Below are 19,277 nucleotides of genomic sequence, written 5' to 3'. Positions count from 1 at the left end.
CTGTTGATACCCGAACCCCAGCTCCTGGTTCTAACCCCTTCTCTCTGGTCCCCGTCCATTCTCTCTCATGTGCCATCTCCCCTCCCCCCGACCAAGGCCGAGGCCCATGTGACTGATAATGGAGAACTTGAAATCACAACTTGAGCCAGTAAACGAAACTATATTTAAATTTTGGCCTTTCCAGACCCTTAAAGGTATTCAAATAGGTGTTTGCTCACAGCACTGAATAAAGAAAAAGTGCCTGCCTCTTCACACTTTTCCTTCCCTGCCATGACTCTTGACTGAGGTGGGGAAACATGGAGTGAAGGGCGCCATGACTTTTGTTGTGTTGGGCATTGAAGCTCTGTCAAATGGAAGGACATTTTTCTCTTAGCTGTTTTAGATTCAGTTCTACACTGCAGGGAGCACTTTGTAGCTCTTCGGTCCCCGGCTTGGCTAGAGATGGCTGTTTCGGCCTCTTCTGGTTCTCACGCCTCTCACGAGGGCACTAGACTGGCCTAAATTAGAATTGAGGTGAAACGAAGCTGGCTTACTTTCCCGGTCTTTGCCAGCCAGAAACTTCCAGTTTTCCCAGGAGTGCCTTTGGGAGAGGGGTGGGCCAGCTGGGTGGGAAGGCGTGGAGTTGGGTTCCCTCACCTTGTTAGCCAGCCGCGTCCTGCCTCTGGACACACAGAGAGAGTCAGAGCTCCGTGTGCTCCCAAGGGACAGACATACACAGTCTGGCCTGAGAGGAATGAGCTGCTACTGCAGAGCAATTGCAGGATTTTGTAGTTTATGTCACCAGAAGCCGAAGGCATGCGTGTGGGACTGGCGTTCTCAGGGTAGGAGACCAAGGAGGAAGGAGTATATATACTGAGTCAGACTGAATTTATTGATAGTGTCGTATTTAATGGAGGTTCTGGATTTAATCATTTAGGTGCAGGGAGGGACCCTAACAAGTTAATTGTCCTGGTTGGCGAAACTCAAGACGCAGTGAGCTTACACTCTAACCAGGGGTGGAAAAGGCTAGAACTTTTGCGGGCTGTTGTAGGGGAAGGAGCCCAAAGGCTTAAGGAGAAGAGAATGTTGGTGTGAATTTCTCAAGTATGACCTGCTCCCCATCACAGATGATGCTCCCTCCGTTCAGGCTTTGAGAAATTTGGGGAACGCATAGTGAGAAGGTGTCCCTGTTAAGCTCTCAGGTGGTGTGGTCTTCTGTAAGGGCTGTGACAGAGGAGACACTGGCCCTGAGGTGGGTGCTTTATCTCACCAGGCATGATGGGATCCCAGAGGACAGGATCACATTTCTACCAAGCGATAGAACTTATCCCCCCGAGACAAGGTGGGCACACTTAGCGTCGTGGAGAAAGTTGGGATGAAGGACAAAAGGGCTTATCCTGGAAGGAACTTTGATGATGGCTGGTTGGTTACGGTCTCCCTAGGGATAAATGAAAAGGACTGCCTGCTATTTATTTATTTTTTTTTAAAAGATTTTATTTACTTATTTGAGAGAGAGAGAGACAGAGAGCAAGCATGAGCAGGAGGGAAGGGCAGAGGGAGAAGAAGTTTCCCCATCAAGCAGGGAGGCTGACGTGGGAACTTGGGACCCCGGAATCATGACCCAAGCTGAAGGCAGACGCTTAACTGACTGAGCCACTCAGGCACCCCTGAAGGACAGCCTTCTAAAGGTTCATTTTCTCCCTCTCTGTATTTGTATAAGAGGAAAGCTTCTGTCTGTAACCAGAAACCTGCCTAACTTGAGTCACCACAGTGGGAAGGCATAGCCACTTAACCCAGTTTCCAAACCCAAGTCCGCCTCCCAGTGATTGAGGCCGTGTTTCCTCGAGGGAACTTTCAACACTGCCTCCTGTAGGTACTGTAGATACCTCTCCACATCTTCCTCAAAGGGACGGGTGTCCATTTACTAGAGCAGTTATGTTCCTTCCCTACCAGAAAAAGAAATAAAAAGGGATACAGCATCTCTAGGGGGAGTTGTAGAAGTTAGTGCTGGCACCAAAGACTTGAAAAAATGAAAACAGGCAGAAACTTCTCACATAGCTGAGTTGATTATTTTCAATAAAGACCCTACAGCTTGAATAGCAGCTGAAATCACCCCTTCATGAGGTTTACAGTAATCGAAATCACTCTCCAAAATAAACCGGCCTTCTGCATGGGCCACAGGCAAGTTAAATGGGGATGTCCTGGTAGAAACCTCATTCTTAAGGTTTCTCCCCCATTTCTGGTCCATTTTCCAGTTTTCAGTGCCTTTGCTTGTAGGTTCCTGGACATTGACTCCAGAACTGTTTCAAAACTATTCTTTGAGAGCGGCTTATTGTGATCGGAGGCTTATTCTGGTTGATGTGTGTACTTGCTCCTTTTCGAAGGGAGCAAGATTATGGGTAGGCTGACTTCGTAGAGATATTTGGACCAGTTAGCTCATGAGGGGTGCTTGTTTTTGTTTTTGTTGTATGAGAGAGAGGGAGGGAGAGACAGAGAACCCAAGTTCAGAGGAGGCGAGGAGGGAGAAGGGGAGGGAGAGAATCCCAAGCAGGCTCCATGCCCAGAGTGGGGCCTGACACTGGGCTCAAGCCCATGACCCCCAGATGGTGACCCCCGCTGAAATCAAGAGCGAGACGCCACCCCAGCACCCCCTGTCAGGTGTTTTTAAATGCAGCAAAGCAGACGGCCCTCTTTTCCAGGTCACTGACCATGCGTTGGCCTTGGTTTCACTCTGTTGACAGTTCGTTCAGTCTGCAGGCTCTTACCTCTAAGGGGAGTTTTGAGGCCAGAGTCATCTCCGTCTCTGTCCTTCCTGCCCTGGGTCAGTGCTGGCAGGAGATAAGGGAGTGCTGCCTATTTCTGAGGACCTTTTGGACCATCTGTCCACGGCTGCTGTTCTCACAAAGCTGGGGGAGGTGTGGCTTTGTGTTCTGACCTCCCTCCGCCACCCCCACTGACTCGGGGCACATATTTAGCAACTGAGCAACAGTCACAGCGGCTGGCCTCCCAGGAGCCCCTGCCCCTCTCCCTTAAGCTGTAGTGACCAGAAAAGAAACATAATCAAGTCCTCAGTGAAAACCAGAAATGCCTCCATGGTGGCGGGATGCTCTGACTGTAGCATGCTTCCCAGCCTGGCACTCCGCAACAGCTGGGTTGAAGAAGGGCCACAGACTATTTTCATTACCTCAGAAACCCAAAAGGAAATCAGCATGTGCCAGAAAGGAGACTACACAGGCTTATCAAATGTAGAATTTATTCACTTTTGATTCAGAGGACACAGGACCCCCACCCCCAACCCCAAGCTCATCAGAAGCACTCTTTGGCACTTGAATGTCTAAGAAAATATCTGCCAGTGAATTATTAAGGTGGTTTGATAACAAAATCTTTCAAAATATGTTTTATGAGGAGAAGAAACCTTCAGTGGGTCCTTAAAATGGGGTATAGGTGGGGCAGCCCTGATAGTCTGACAGCATTCTTCGAAACTTGAGAATTTCCCCAAGGATTAGCATTTGGAAGGCTTGGTAAGCACTTAAGTAGTGTGCTAAGTTCAACAACAGCCCAGGATAACATCCACTTCTCTTACCAGTAAGAGATAGCCTTTCAGGAATCTTTACTGCTGCTTGGTGAACCATTTCTGTTTCTCATGCAGTTGGGGCAGGACCTATCACCCCAGATGGTAGGACACTGTCCTCTTGGACATGGATGAGGCAGTGTTTGGTCCCCAGGCAGATAAACATACCGGTTTGGACCTATCTGTTCACAAGGAGATTGATTTTAGACCAACCACTATTATTTTCTGATTTAACCTCAGTCTGGACTTGGGTGTCCAGATGAAAAGATTCTAACCTAACTGTCCATCAGAACAATTTTTGTACTTGGATAACAAATGAGTTCCAGCAATCCAACAAGTTCTACGTAGATCGATTGTCCCTGGAACAGTTGGACGTTTCTTCTAATGTTAACAAAATATTGACTAAGACTCTTAACTGTCTCACTTCCTTCTTTCTGTGAGTGGGATTAAAAACTGAAGAGATCCAGCTTGGGAGATGGGGTGCTTCTCTCACGCACTGAGTGTGGGCTCACAGTTTATGAAGCAGGAGTCGGAATCACACAGAATGGTTACCCACCTGTGTAACCTTGGCCGTGTTACTTAACCTTTCAGAGCCTCAGCTTTTCATTAAAATGTGGCTGGGCCGCTTGCTTGGCTCAGTTGGTTAAGCATCCGACTCTTGATTTTCGCTCAGGTCATGATCTTGGGGTCCTGGGATCGAGCCCCATGCTGGGCTCCACACTCAGTTCGGAGTCTTCTTGGGATTCCCTCTCTCTCTGCCCCTACCCCGGCTTGCTCTCTCTCTCCTTCTCTCTCTAAAATAGATAAATAAAAAATTTTAAAAAGGTGGCTCATCCCTGCTGTGCAGGATGGTGATGAGGACTGAAGGAAACCATACCATAGCGCTAGAGGTGCCCGTGCAGCTCCCCGGGAGGCTGTGAGAATGCAGGGATGCTCGAAGCTTCTGCGGGCGTGGTGTGGAGGCATCCCCAGGTCAGGAGCAGCCAGCAGGCTGGTTTGTCACTGGCCGTGTTTTTACTGTTCCATCTTCCCGTTTGAGAGGCAAGTGGTGAATTAGAGTGTGGAGCACGGTTTTGGGTGTCAGGTGGGATTTAAATGTCAGTCTTACTTGTTGGACTCGCACACTTATTAATTACATGGCTCTGTGGACCTATTTTCCCAGGTCTAAACTCTCAGAGCTGTTGTGAGAAATCACACTGATGCCCATGAAGTATCCTGCCCTGTATCTGACATGAAGGAAAGACTCCATGATGCTGCCATTTTTACCCATGTGGTCTTCATACTGTAGAATAATTATTTGTGGGGGGCGTATATACAAAGGCAGGCATTGTAACTTATTTGAAGGCTCAGAAGAGTATACGTCCAATGAGTCTTTGTAAATGGTATTGTTAATGATTTAGTAATATATCTGAAGCTTAATTTATTACCCAATACATATGGCAGCTATATCATCATTTCCTGCAAGTTAGATGTACAAGGTTGTTGATTAATTTTACAAGGGACACAGAGTGGGTTTCAGGGTATTGAATACTTTATAAGAGATAGCAGGTTAAAAATCATTTATGGTTCTGTTACATTTGGGGGAGTTAAAATATATTTTAAAACCTTTAATAATATATCCTTAGGCAGAATTAGGGAAAGGGAGAAAGAATTAGAATAAACAGAGTTGGGGGCGCCTGGGTGGCTCAGTGGGTTAAGCCTCTGTCTTTGGCTCAGGTCATGATCCCAGGGTCCTGGGGTTGAGCCCTGCATTGGGCTCTCTGCTCTGCGGGGAGCCAGCTTCCCCCCCTCCCCTTCTGCCTGCCTCTCTGCCTACTTGTGAGCTCTGTCTGTCAAATAAAAAATAAAATCTTAAAAAAAAATAAACAGAGTTGGATAGGGAAAGAAAACCTATGCCAGAAAACGAGATATTGTATGTGTCCAAAACTACCAGTGACCTGTAGCTTCAGAAACAATGTCATGATGGCATTAACCATTTGGGACTGGTGGTAGACAATCCTAACATACTCCACCGAGTCAGTCACCATCATTTTCCTGTTGTCTATCCTAATGGGTTATAAATCCATTTTAATTAAAAGTAGTGAACAACCACTTCAATAAGCATAACCCCACTTCTAATACAGTATGACTTTGACACCTTTGAATTAAAAAGATCCAACTTTAGCAGGAGATGAGGGAAGTTGACAATTATCGGGTGAATTTAGGTTGTGTGCTTGATTGGATAAATTGGATCTCAAGGTGAGTTTTGCACTTGATCGGAGTATTAGCTCTGGGCGCGGCCAGGGTTCTATGGATGATTTCCAAATCTGCACCTCCCTCCTTTGTAGACTGGAGACTTACCAGCAGATGCAAAGAAGCAAAATGTCCCGTATATGAACATTGGAAACATTCACAGCTTTTAAATGGGTAAAACCATGATTAGACAGTCCCTAAAATGTATAGATTCAGAAGCTGTTTCGATTTTTTTTCTTTCTTTCTTTTTGGCTGAAACCCTTTAGAATTACATGTTGGGTTCAGCCAGATACATTTCAATCTTGGGGTTTTTTCTTTAAGAAAAGTAACTTACATATGCTAACTAGTGCTTGAAGGAAAGTTTCCCGATCCTTTTAGAAATATGCCAAGGAATATCAGTAGAATATGAATTCCTCTCATGTAAGGAAAGAAGCTGTGCATTTTAAAAATAGTGATTCCCTCTAAAAATTTCCTTTTAAGCATTTCCTCTTTCTCTGTGCACATCATGTATAAAATGGCTTTTTTTTTAGATAGAAGGAAATCAAATGGACACAACCTCTTCTGCACTAAAGAAATCTTTCATACATCGAGTGGTGTTACTGAGTAGCAGGAGGATCACAGAATCCTAGTCTCCTAGGACCGGAGGAGACCTTAGGAATCATCTGGTTGACCACCTCATTCTGTAGATGAGATGTAGCCAGGCCGCTTGCCCACAGCCTGTCTGTGCTGATAGCACGCCCATCACAAGAACCTCGGCTTCCTGATGCCAAGTTACTGTGCTTTTTGCAATCTCGGTTGCCCTGTGTATGTCCTTTCATTTAGCACTTGGATTTTTTGGCATTTGCTGGATTTGCACATTTTGTTAAGGAGAAAATGACTAATTTTTTAATGCATGAATGATTGAGGTGGGAAGGGCAGTGTGTTACAGACATACTTGATGGCAGAACTTGAATAGACTCAATTGACTGTTGCTTAGTTGCTCTCTTTTCCTCATAACCAAAACTGAAGTGTCTGATTATGGGACCAGATGGCTTATAGCAAATATTTTTGACCTTTCAGAACAGAAGAATCAATAACAGAAGACGACAAGAGGAGGTATGTTTGACATTGAAGCTGGCTTTAATTTGAATAATTTTGGCCATTGTCCATGGATTAATTTAATGCATGGATATAATTTAACACTGTGTGTAGTACATGATCAATAACACAGATTATACCCAGACAGCTTCTGGCACAGAGAATACAGGTAGGAGTGTGTGATCTGAAAAAGAACTTGCCCTGGGTTCATAATCTTCGCCTTTAGGCAAACTTGGGTTTTGTCCTGTGCACATGGCCTGTGCTAGTTTCCATCCCGTGGCCTTAGATGAGCTCTTCTCCCCAACGGATGACTTCATTCACTCTCCCCGTCCACTCCACCCCCCCCTCCTCTGGTGGACTGCATCCTACTCTCACTACTCATTAGCTCTCTCTCCCCTCCTTTCCTGTTTCTCTCTACCTCCAGGGACATGTTCCGTGTGTCCATAGCACCTACTACCACGCTGACCACTCCGAATTCTTGATGAACGTTGATGGATTAACTGTAACATGTTACTCTATGGATATTTGTTACTTTACGACATAATAAACGTCCCGATTTCTTTTCCTCTTTCTCATAACAAGTTAAATATCTAAAAATTCTATTCACTTAACTTAGCTTTCTTATGTAGAGCTTCTTTTTAACATAGAAAAAATTATATTTCCAAGGGCGAGGATGTTCCAAATTCTACTTTTGAAAAGTCATGAGTTATTTTAATAATTCTGTAATAGTTGGCAGTACTCCATGCTTCTGTCATTTTCTGCAGATATAGAATATCATTGATAATGGTCTGATTTTTCTGTCTCTGCTTGTTTTCTCTAAGAAACTACGGAGGGGTGTATGTAGGGCTGCCATCTGAAGCTGTCGATATGGTGTCCAACCAAACAAAGACTGTACGAAAAAGTAAGTAAAATGGTGAGATTTACTTTCTCTCCATATTTGTCTTCTTGTTTTGTGAAAAAAATATGAAATTTATATTTCAGCGTGCCTGACTCAACCTACATATTACTCAGTTGCTGTTAATCCTATAGAAAAAGCCATTGTCTATTCATTGTCATCATTTGTTGAAATTGCCACCTATGTGATGAGAGAAGTTCCAGAGCAAAATTAAGCTTCTGTTTGTGGTTATGTTCCATGGATGAAACAAATTTTTCTCCATGGGTAAATTTACATTTGTTGTTAATTTCAGTGACGATCCATATGACAATGAGAACAAATGTTTCAGTAAGTTTATGGAGTTTTTGTAGAAATACAGGTAAATTCTTATAACATATTCCTGTAATGTACTGATAGATGTCTGATGATTAGAGGGAAATCAAGTGCATATTGTATAATTAAATGCAGGGAGGTCCCTTTTTGTTTCAATAGGTAGTAATTGTGAAGCTAATGTCTTTTTGGTAATAGGCTCCCTTAACAGTAGCCACAGAGCTAGCTTCTGGCTTAAATGTGGGACTCCTGGTAAAGAATGCTGGTTTACCAATCGCTGTACAGTTGTCTGATGCATAGTTTGAAAGGACTGTTAATATGTTTCATTTACACACAGGCTGTATTATTGTCTTATTTCAATGTACTATAGTTCTTTGTTTGTCATCACTGTTTTTCTGCATTCTCATCTGGACTAGCAAATACATATATGTCACTACTATTTGTCATTTTATAGGAAACTAGACTATGATCTTCATAATCTGAACATTTAACTTTTCTTAATTTTCTCTTTAAGATTAGAAGAAAATATGACTCCATAACCAAGAGGTATTGTATTTTTTCTAAATAATTTTACGTATTTAGCTTTGATGATTAATGAGCTGTAGATATTGTTGCTAGCTCTTTCTGAGAAATCTTGAACTTAAAGATTAAGAGGGGTCTCATCTTGTAGTTGAATCTATGAAACGGAGCATGAAATATTGTAAAGGGGTCTTTGATAATTAGATCAGTTTCCTTTGCAATTAATTTTATTTTTTGTTTTATTTTGCTTCAGATGCAAACTCATTTAATAAGTAAACCTAACTCATTTAATAAGAACAAGCTATGTGTTTGCCTAAAGCATGAAGGTTTCACTTTTCACTGCCAGGAACTGAGGTGCTAAGACTTTGGAAATGACAGATAGGGAGGTAGAATTATCCTAAGACAAGCAGGACCAAGGACAGGGGAAAACAAGCTCTCCTTTACTAACCCTCTGTGTGCCCATTTCTAAAAGATTTCATGCAGGATTTTCACAGAGGCAGAAAGTCTCAGTTCATCTGGTCCAGTAATGCACGTGATGCTTGGTTCCCCACTGCCTCTCAGTCTTGCTGACTGACATCTGGCCTCTTGAATATCCCACGATCAGGAATGCCCTATCTCCTGAGATAGCCCATTCTCTTTTTGGGAGTCAGACAACCTGGGATATGAATTCGGGCTCTTTCACTTACTAGCAGGGCAAGTTACTTCCCCCTTGTTGCGTCCATTTTATAATCTGTAAAATGGCACCAATACTTAGCTTGAACGGTGCTGTTAGGATTCCCTATGAAATGAATGATTGTTTCTGTGATATTGTTAGGATTTGATGTGATACAAATGGTAGTTCGGTGATTGTTGTTTTCATCATCCTACTCTTCTGTTTTGTAACAACAATCCAGGCTTTGGCAGACTCAGAGCAAAACCGACTTGATACAGAACCTACTTCTTGCTAATGGCCCATTACTGGAGCTGGTGTTTGGGATGGGGAGAGGTCATAGGATAAACTTAACAGGGGGAGACAAATAAGCTTTCCCACTAGGGGAGAGGGACAGAGACTGTAAGCAGTTTCTTCCTGACAAGAGGTACAACAGTCTTGGGTAGCCAGTTCTTTGAAGACCATCTCCTCAAGGTGAAGGCTTTATGGAGCTTTATTCCCTAGTGCCTGTGACCACATTGTGGAGTTTGAGTTTCTGTTTGGACATTTGCTTAGATTTTCTATTTCTAGTGTTTTTAGGAGTTCTAACCCTCTAGGTTCCCTGCCAGTTTTCCACTGCAGAAGTACTTTTGTTATTTGCATCAAATAGAAAAGACAGTCTAGTTGAATCAAGCATATGTTACCCTCCTGAAAATAGGTTGTTTTTCAAAAAGCGTTGGAGCAGAGTGGAAAGAGGTGTCCCGTAGCTAGGTATCAGGAGGTGTGGTAACTCTGTCACTAACACGGGACCTCGGAGGGATCCCTAACTTCCTCTCAGGCTTTTTCAAGTTTGGTTTTCTCATGGGATGATTGGACAAGATGGTTGTTCAACTTTGTGTGTGGATCTCAAATTGCCTGATAACAATTTAGCAATCCTGCTGGTAAACCAGTCCACAACTTGAGACTGCTAGCTAAAATATCTCTTTATTGCCCGTGACTATAAACATATTTTATTGTCATCCCTGTCCGTTTGAATTGCCTGAAAAGTGCTCTAAGTTGAAAGGCTGTCCTTTTTCCATAGTTGGGAAGCATCTACCATGATACTTGCCTGTGACATGTCTGAGCTCATGGCTTTTTGGGATTTAATTATTGGAAAGAGGGGTGCCAGGGCTGGCTTAGTCTAAGTGTCTGCCTTCGGCTCAGGTCATGATCCCAGGGTCCTGGAATGGAACCCCATGTTGGGCTCCTTGTTCAGTGGGGAGTCTGCTTCTCCCTCTCCTTCTGCTGTTCTTCCTGCCTGTGTTCTCTCTCTCTCAAATAAATAAATACATAAATAAATAAAACCTTTTTTAAAAAAAGTAATTGGACAGAAACACTGAGGAGAAGACTGTCCTTTGCAGAGGAAGCTGTTTTATAGAAAGGATCGGAGACACTTTTTTTGACCTAACATGTCCAATCTCTCAAAATAATGCCGCCAAACTCCCTCAGTGACAGGAGTTCAAAGCTTTTTTTGGTGAATTTTTGAAGCAAATTGAGGAATGGCTTCAGAATCTGTTACAATACTTATATCACTGTACAAATGTGTAGTTTCTTCTACAAATGACCCTCGGCTGAGTGTTATGCCCACCTAGATGTGGGGAACACCCAGGGCGGGGGGTGCTCTCAGATGCCTGTGGAGGGACTGGCTGGAACAGGTTCTCCTGAGAGAGCTGGAGAGAGCATGGAGGGCTACCCCTCTCCTAGCAGGGTCTGACCCCGTAGGGGAGGGATGGCATCACGACTGAAAGTCTGTATCTTTAATTTGGGTGATGTTGATGCGCAGCTTGGCCTGGCCATTGTCACATCATATTTTACTTCTAAGTTCATCAGTCTCTCTCCCCACGGCTCTTCATTGCTTTTGTAAAGTGTCATCAGTGCCTAGCACTGTGCTGGCCACATATTCAGTCTTAAGTATTGAGTGACTCTTGGATGTGTGTTTTACTGAAAAGAAAATCAGTTAATAATTTGTAGGTTTAAAGCTGATTTTTTTTTTTTTTTCTAAGCCGTCCTTTGTTAAGCTTGCTAACTCTTTTTCCTCTTCTGTTTGTGGTCCTCACAGCTTGCTCATTAAGACTTGGAAGGAATTGCACTCCATGGGCCGTCCTGACGTGCACCGAAGTTTCCAAGGAAATTCTAACTGGCCGCCCTCTCTGCCTCCCCTCCCCACCCAAATTCTCAAGTCTGTAGTTGAACCCACGGGTACATGTTGAATGTTGTGGTCCTAGAAAGGAATCGGATAAACAATGCACGGGTGTCTGGAACTCTCTGGGGTCCTCCTGAGAAAGACAGGCTGACAAACCTGGTGTCTGAAGCCAGCCTGCTGCGTCTGGCGGCATTTTTTTCCCTGGCTATTCAACACAGCTCATGAGAATCATGTCTTTTCACTGATACTTTTTTGATAGTTTTTATATAATGAGATCTGTATTCTATTTATAACTCCAGCAAAGAAGGCACTATAAATGAACTCCCTAAAGTAATATATTTGTGGGTTACCTTTCACTATTTTTAGGTTGCATTGATTTTTAGCTGTAAAATGGTTAAATTGATTCTTACTTTTCTCTTTTTCTCTTTTTTACTTTGGGTTTTTCTCCTTTCTGTAAGTGTCAGAGACTGTCTTCTGTTAGGAACAACGTATGACCTTGCAATGTTGAAAAAAGCCACCAAAATCTGCATGCCCTACGCACATTTGGATCAACTTTCCATTTTCTGTAGTTGAAGGCTGATGTCACCATGAATCCTTCACAGTCATTGATCCTCCCACCCTCCTCTGTGGGGTCCTGGCCTCCCTTCGTGGTCATCTATACTCTTTTCAACCACTTGTGACTGATGGGTTAGTGGGGTGTTTGGAAAGCTCTTCCTCTGAGGCCGGCCACGTGTAGCCATTTGGTACTGCGATGTAGATTACTCCGTTTACCAATATATTTCAACAATTAAAACATTTTTATCCCTCTTTACCTGGATTTCGTCATCGTTTTTTTGAAAAAGTTCACTTTCAAAGAAGTCACCCATGGCATTGTGTATAGATACTATATCAGTCTCTGGAAAGCTAGTGAATAAATAGGTTACCATGAAAAACCAAAATTTTTCATAAGAAGGAAAAGATTATCTTATAAATCTGGTCCATAGGGATATCCAATTTATAAATTATCTGAAGTGATTTTCTGAGCCGGTGGTGAGAGCTGAGTCTCAGGTCTTGCTTGCCGTGGCTGCTGGCTGTACCTGGAGTGTGACGAGCCCTGGGATCCAGCTCCGAGGAAAAAGTAAAGCACACCTAGGGGATCTGCTTGGTCCTACTAGCTGTTGTCAATATTTTATTAAGATGGTTTATTGGGAGGAGGTTCAGGATGGCAACATAGGAAGAGCCTAGCCTCATCTCCTCCCACAGACACAAAAACCTACAGCTACATATGAAATTGTTCCCTCTGAAAAGCGTCTGCCTGCTAGTGGAACAGCAGCTCCACCACAAAGGATAAAAGGGCCACATCGGGATGGGTGAGAGGGACAGAGGCATGCTCTTGCAAGAAACCTCAGGCTAGGCGCAAAGACCAGCAGCTGGGAGGGATCTCCTTATTACAGAGCGTGTCCCTGAGGAGGGGGACCTTTGTGCTCCACAACAGACACCCCAGCCCTTGGGAACCGCATCAGAGGGATGAGCCCACAAAGCACCCACAGGCTTATGGCCGGGGAGATCCCAGGGCTTTAGGGAGTGGAAAATCCACTCTTAAAGGGCCCATGTACAGACCCACTTATCCCAGGACCCACCACGAAACCCCGGCCATATACTTAGGAGACTCATTTATTAACCCTAACGTGTCTGCCAGAGCGACAAGAACCTGTTGGGCCTCTCTGGGGACAGAGGTGCTTGATCAGACACCAGTTTTGCATTCTCCTTCTGCCTTGTTGGGACTAGTGATGGGGGGGGTGCCATTTTTATCCACCCCTTTCCCCGCCCCAGCCCGCTACCTCTGGCGTGGGTCCTGCCCCTGTGCAGCGCAGCTGAGAGTGACCCTGCCCTGGGGGGTACCTTCCCCCACACCCACTCTGCCAGCCACAGAACATGAACGCTCCATACCGGTGAAGCCGCTTGAGCCCCTGGCTCTGGTGGCTGAGGAGGATTGTTCTCTGGACTCCGTGGACCTGACACAGACAGTCTTTGACAGGTCAACACCCCCAAGCCACTGTACAAACAGTAGATGGAAACACTCTCAGCCTTCATGGGAAAGAAGCATAGTTTCTCGTCCTGGAGTTCCGGCCTAGGAACTAGGCCACAGAGGTGCCCCCAGGGAAGATGGGCAGGGAGATAACCATATTTATTTGTGCTCTCCCGTGGCCACACATACCACCCCAAAAGGAGCTTATTTAGCTCTAAAGCCACAAGCTTTGCAGTTGTCGCCCTGAGGACACCTCTAGGCTTCTTAGTCTGGAAGTCTGCAGGGTTTAGGATTGCAGACCCACAAGACTGTGTCTATTTACACACCCTGAAAGCTGCTGGCTGTATATTTGGCTTGATCCATATCTAAAAGAACTAGAAGAAGAACAAATGAGGCCCAAAGTTAGTAGAAAGACGGACGCAATAAAGATCAGAGTGGAAATAAATGAAATAGAGACTAAAAAGATAACAGAAAAAGATCCGTGAAATGAAGAGTTGGTTCTCTGAAAAGATAAAACTGATGAGCCTTAAGGCAGGCTCACCAATTAAAAAAGACTAGTCTCAAATAAAATAAAAGATGAAAGAGAAGTTACAGCTGATACTATGGAAATACAAAACATCATAGCAGACTACTACAAGCAATTGTATGCCCCAAACCTGGACAATCTGGAAGAAATGGATAAGTTCCTAGAAACACACAATCTTCTAAGACTGAATCTTGAGGAAACAGAAAATCTGAATAAACCAATGCTAGCCAGGAGATTGAATCAGTAATCAAAAACTTCACAGCAAATGAAATTACAGGACCAGATAGCTTCACTGGTGAATGCAATCAAACATTCAAAGAAGATGACATAACTATCCTCAGACAAGGGTGCCACAGAGAAGAACATTAAAGGTCAGGCCAGTAACCCTGATGGACATAGATGCAGAAAGTCCTCAACAAAATCCTAGCAAACCTGGGATGCATGGGTGGCTCAGTCAGTTAAGCGGCTGCCCTTGGCTCAAGTCATGATCTCCAGGTCCTGGGGTCAAGCCCCACGTTGGGCTCCTTACTCATTGGGGAGTCTGCTTTTCCCTCTCCCTCTGTGCTCTCTCTTTCTCTGTCTCTCAAATAACGAGATAACATATTTAAAAAAAATTCTAACAAACCAAATTCAACCGTACATTAAAAGGACCATACACCGTAATCAAGGTTGATTGATCTCAGAGATGCAAGGATAGTTAATGTCCACACGTCAATCAATAATGTACCTTGCATCGACATTTGCACATAAGGATGAGCTGTTGTGTGGCAAGAAGCACGAATGAGAGGCCAGGAGATTCCACAGCGAGTGCAAAGGGAGAGCTGCCTCTGTTCTCAATGACTCAACAGCCCTGGCCCCAGTCTGCCCAGGCCGTGTGACTTGGCTACTATGAAAGAAATTCATGGCACTGTGATAAATTCTCCCCTTTGCTTTAGCTTATGTTGGTTTCTGTCCCTAGATACCAAGACACAGTCTCATTTTTCCATTTACACTGTCCACCACCTCAGTCTCAAATCTCATGAACCTAGAATTTTATAAAAGCCTGTGGACTTTCAACATGAAAAAAATATATATATATTGACATAAGACTCAGTAAGACACGACTATAATACACATGCTCTTGTCTCATAATAGCATGTAGGTGGCACATCAGCAGTTTATGCAACTGAGGTTAGCAGGTTACTTTTTGAAAACTTCTAATTTTGAAAGAATTTTAGATTTACGGAAGAGTGCAAAGTAAGCACAGACTGTCCCTATATGCCCTTGACCCAGCCAGATTCTCCTACTGTGAACATTTTACATAAACTTGCCAAAACTAAGAAATTAAACATTAGTGCAAACTAAACAAGATTTTTGTTGGACTCCTTTAGCTTTTCCATAAATGTCCTTTTTCTGTTCTAGGACCCAATCTGAGATTTCATCGCAGTCCATTGTTTTGGGTTGTCCTGTCTCCTTAGTCTTCCTGTCCAGATGGTTCCTCAGTCTTGCCTTGTTTTTCCTGACCCTCATACTTCTGAAGCATTCTGATAGATATTTTGTGGTATTTCCCTCAATTTGGATTTGTCTGATGTTTTCTGATGATTGGACTGGGGTTATAGACTGAGGGGAAGAACACCACAGAGGCAATGTTCCCCGTCATCACATATCCTAGCTCATGATTTCACCCTGACTTGTTGCTGATGGTACTGACCACAATCACCCGCTAGGTTAGGGGGCATCTGTCAGATTTCTCCACTACAAGGTTTCTAGTTTTTCTTTTCCAAACTCTGCCCTACCTAAGTGAGTCACTAAGTTTATAACATACTCAGAGGAAAGGAGAATGAAACTCCAGCTCCTGGAGGAAGGAACACCAAGGGATTTTTAGACACCCGTTAAAGCATGAGTATTTTGAGGGAGATACTTGGAGACCCCGACAATGTCTAATTTCTTCTCCCATGAATTTTAGCATTCACCCCGGAAGTTGCCTGCAGCATTGAACACTGTGGTGTTCCGGTGGTGATTTTCTGCTTCCCTCATTCCTTCATATGTATTACTCAGAATTCTTCTCCAAGAAAAATTTATCCCTTTTCCCCTATTTACTTATTTATTCAATCACTTATTTATATCAGCATTGACTCATGGATATTCATTTTGTTCTTTAGGTTATAATCCAGTTCTGTCACTGTTTCATGGCTCAAACTCTTTGAGGTTTGACCATTGGTCATTGGTTCAAGTTGATTCTTGACATGACCCAAGCTTCCTCCCAACCCCCTGCCTTAGGCTGACTTTTAATAGCAAGCTGGCCTATAAAATAAAAATCCTATTCAAAAGTTAAAACATATTCCTAAAACTTCATCAAATTTTATTATAAATGAATAGTGTTTTCCATATTATGACAAGTCTTCACATTTTCCTTCAACTAGACATTATTTAAATTTAGAACCTTGTGATTCTGACATGCTAATAATACTTGCCACCCACTTACCTCTGTATTAAGGTTAATGCTTATAATCTTTATTAAGTACTTCAAAAATCTTGAGTGAAAGACTTAAAGAAGGAGAAACATTAACATTAAGATCTTTCAAAAGAAAAGTGAAAGAGTAACGGAGCCTTGAAAATGCCTGAAATTTAAGGTAATGTCTTTTCAAACACTATATCCTGGCTCTGTGTAAGATGCTTATTAAAAAGATACAGATGAGTTTCAGAGAATTTCTGATTAATAGAAAATGTTTTCTTAAGCATCTTTCTAAGCTAGGAGACGTCTATTCCTAGTCTCTGTTAAGAAAGATGGCTTGAGTTCAGTGTTGGAAGACACTGCTCCAATCTGGAATGGAGAAGTCTGGTTTTGGCTAGTGCAGCCATCTCCTGGGATGGAAGGAAGAATGGCTGGCCTGATAAATCGCGTTCTCCAAAGTGATCTGGAGTAGGCTTTAGGGATGGAGGCAGAATGATAGATAATGCTAAGTCAGCACAATGGGGCAGCTGTCTCTGGGTGTTTGAGTTGGCAAGAGCTTGAAGAGGAAGAGAAAACAGGTTGAGTTCTGCAAATGAGAGCAGGGTTGTGAGGAATTTCAGGAGGGAAAAGTTACGTAAGAGGCCTTCCCAGGAAGATATTTGGTTATTTGCTTATTTATACTTGATGCGTATGATAAATTCAAGCAGTTCAAAGTGATGTGCTGCTTCTATAGCTTGCGTCCTAACACCCAGTTCTGATTTTCAGTTGCTTATCAACAATTGCCAGTCAAGTTCTTTTTGTGTCTCAGGTGGGTACTAATTACTAAGGGTATGGCTGAAAGCCCCAGTCCCTGAATTCTTGTTTTTTTGTTGTTTTTGAAGATTTTATTTATTTGTTTGTTTGAGAGAGAGAGAGAGAGAGAGAAAGAAAGGGAGAGAACATGAATAGTGGGGAGGGGTAGAAGGAGAGAGAGAAAAGGAGCCTCATTACTGAGCTGAAAACCCAATTTGAGGCTCGATCCCAGGACACAGAGATCATGACCTGAGCTGAAGTCAGACACTTAAATCTACTGAGCCACCCAGGCGCCCGCACTGTAGGCTCTTTAGAATAGTGGGGGATGTACTGGGTAACCTGATATGTATGTACAGAGCAGTGGCCAGTGTTGGCGTAGATTACTTTGGGAGCACAGACCAGGAGCAAATAAGTCAGACCTGCAGGTTAGGAAATACCCCCCACAGGGCGTTCCCTGCAGAACCACATAGGAGAGTGTGAGTTGGTCAGCTGGAGATGGGAGAAAGAGACTTCAGGCAGAGAACCTCAGGTGCAAAGAAGGCCCTGAAGGCCCTTGGAGTGTCCTGGGAACTGCTAGGACTTCATCTAGGTGGGAGCTGGTGGTGATGGATGGGGTGGGGGGGGTGACAAGGTGAGTTGGTGAGGGGCTTCCTGAGCTACGCTGGAACTTCTGAAAGCAGTGGGAAGGCCCTGGGGAGAGGCAGTCATGGAGCTTATGTGCTGGGTTCTTTCATTTACCCCTTGTCTGGGGCCATTTGAAGGTTTGCTCTTGCCATCTGTTCCAATTCCTGGTTTGTGGGTCCCTTTGTGGAAACCATGAGTAATACTATTAATAGTACTATTACTCTAGTAAATAGTATTTACTATAATAGTAATTTATAGTACTATAGTTCTTTCTGTGGGAGGCCACAGAGTAATTTACTATTAATAGTATTTACTATAGTAAGTAGTATTGAATAGTATTTATTAGTAATAGTAATACTATTAGTTCTACATGGTGAAGATGGGGCTTCCCATTTAATCTATAACACAAAATACTTGGAGTTTTCAGACGCAAACAGTGCAATTCATAGAAAGGTTGGAAAGATAACTAAGAGTTTGATAAGGTTTGTCTCCTACACGAGACCACATCTTCAAGACTGGAAGAGGTGACTGTTTGTCTAATGTTATCTAATGTATAGAAACCAATGTAGAGAGTCAAGAATAACGAAGAAACATAGGCATCTGTTCCAAATGAAACGTTCCATCAAGAATATCAGAAACATTGGGGCACATGAGTGGCTCAGTTGGTTGAGCATCCAACGCTTGGCTTTGGCTCAGGTCATGATCTCATGGTTGAGAGGACGAGCCCCATGTCCAGTGCTGTGTTCAGCAGGGAGTCTGCTTGAGATTCTCTCCCTCTGTCCAGCCCTTGCTCTCTCTCTCCAGTTAATCTTAAAAAAAAGAAAAGAATATCAGAAACATTGCCTTAAGACAGGGTCATGCCCCTCCCGACACCAGATATAACCAGATGTCTAGTCATTAGGTTCTTGGTAATGTTGAGGTCATCCTATTGTTTCATGCATTTCTCTCATTTCTTTTTCCACAAAACCATTCCACTAAATGTAGTCAAACTTCTTTGTCCAGTGGAGACAGTAACTCTTTGATAACTTAGCACTCAATGACATATTTTGCTTATTCTCTAAATATTTAATTTTGAAGTACTGAAGACTCCTTAGAAGACAAGTATATTCTTGTATATTTGTATAAAATTTTATATTATTTTTTATTATTCTTAGAATTGGGTCCCCTAGAACCACACTGAAGAAATGGCCTCATGTTGGTAAGTGAAAGCAAAATAATTTGTAGCTCTCTCCCAGACAAGGAACAACTGTGGTGTCTTCTCTAGAGCAGTAGTACCTTTGAGATGATTTCAAAGCCTTTGGCAACTCATTTGGTATTAGTGACAACATTTCCTTTTTCGTGGGTGAATAATATTCCATATATATAATCCTATAAAAACATAATATTAGCACAAAAAGTATAATGGAATGTTATGTATTATATAAACTATATATCATTATTATATGTCTTCTTTCTTCTTTATGCCCTCATCTGTTGATGGACACTTGGATTGTCTCTATGT

General features: G+C 43.1%; 1 protein-coding gene across 1 annotated transcript in view; it reads left to right on the top strand.

The window, feature by feature from the left end:
• The window catches only part of C6H12orf75 (chromosome 6 C12orf75 homolog), a 37,314-nt gene extending 25,111 nt beyond the window's left edge, over positions 1-12,203 (top strand). Inside the window, exons 3-6 of the mRNA XM_032346518.1 lie at positions 6,842-6,877; positions 7,681-7,760; positions 8,578-8,609; positions 11,309-12,203. Of these exons, the coding sequence (XP_032202409.1) occupies positions 6,842-6,877; positions 7,681-7,760; positions 8,578-8,582 (121 nt within the window). The 3' untranslated portion in view covers positions 8,583-8,609; positions 11,309-12,203. The remainder of the gene's footprint in view (positions 1-6,841; positions 6,878-7,680; positions 7,761-8,577; positions 8,610-11,308) is intronic.
• The last annotated feature ends 7,074 nt before the right edge of the window (positions 12,204-19,277 follow it).

Source organism: Mustela erminea, chromosome 6 (genome assembly GCF_009829155.1).
Source record: "Mustela erminea isolate mMusErm1 chromosome 6, mMusErm1.Pri, whole genome shotgun sequence".
Lineage (NCBI taxonomy): Eukaryota > Metazoa > Chordata > Mammalia > Carnivora > Mustelidae > Mustela > Mustela erminea.
The sequence above is the reverse complement of the archived record's forward strand: the minus strand, read 5'-3'. Positions and strand labels throughout refer to the sequence as shown.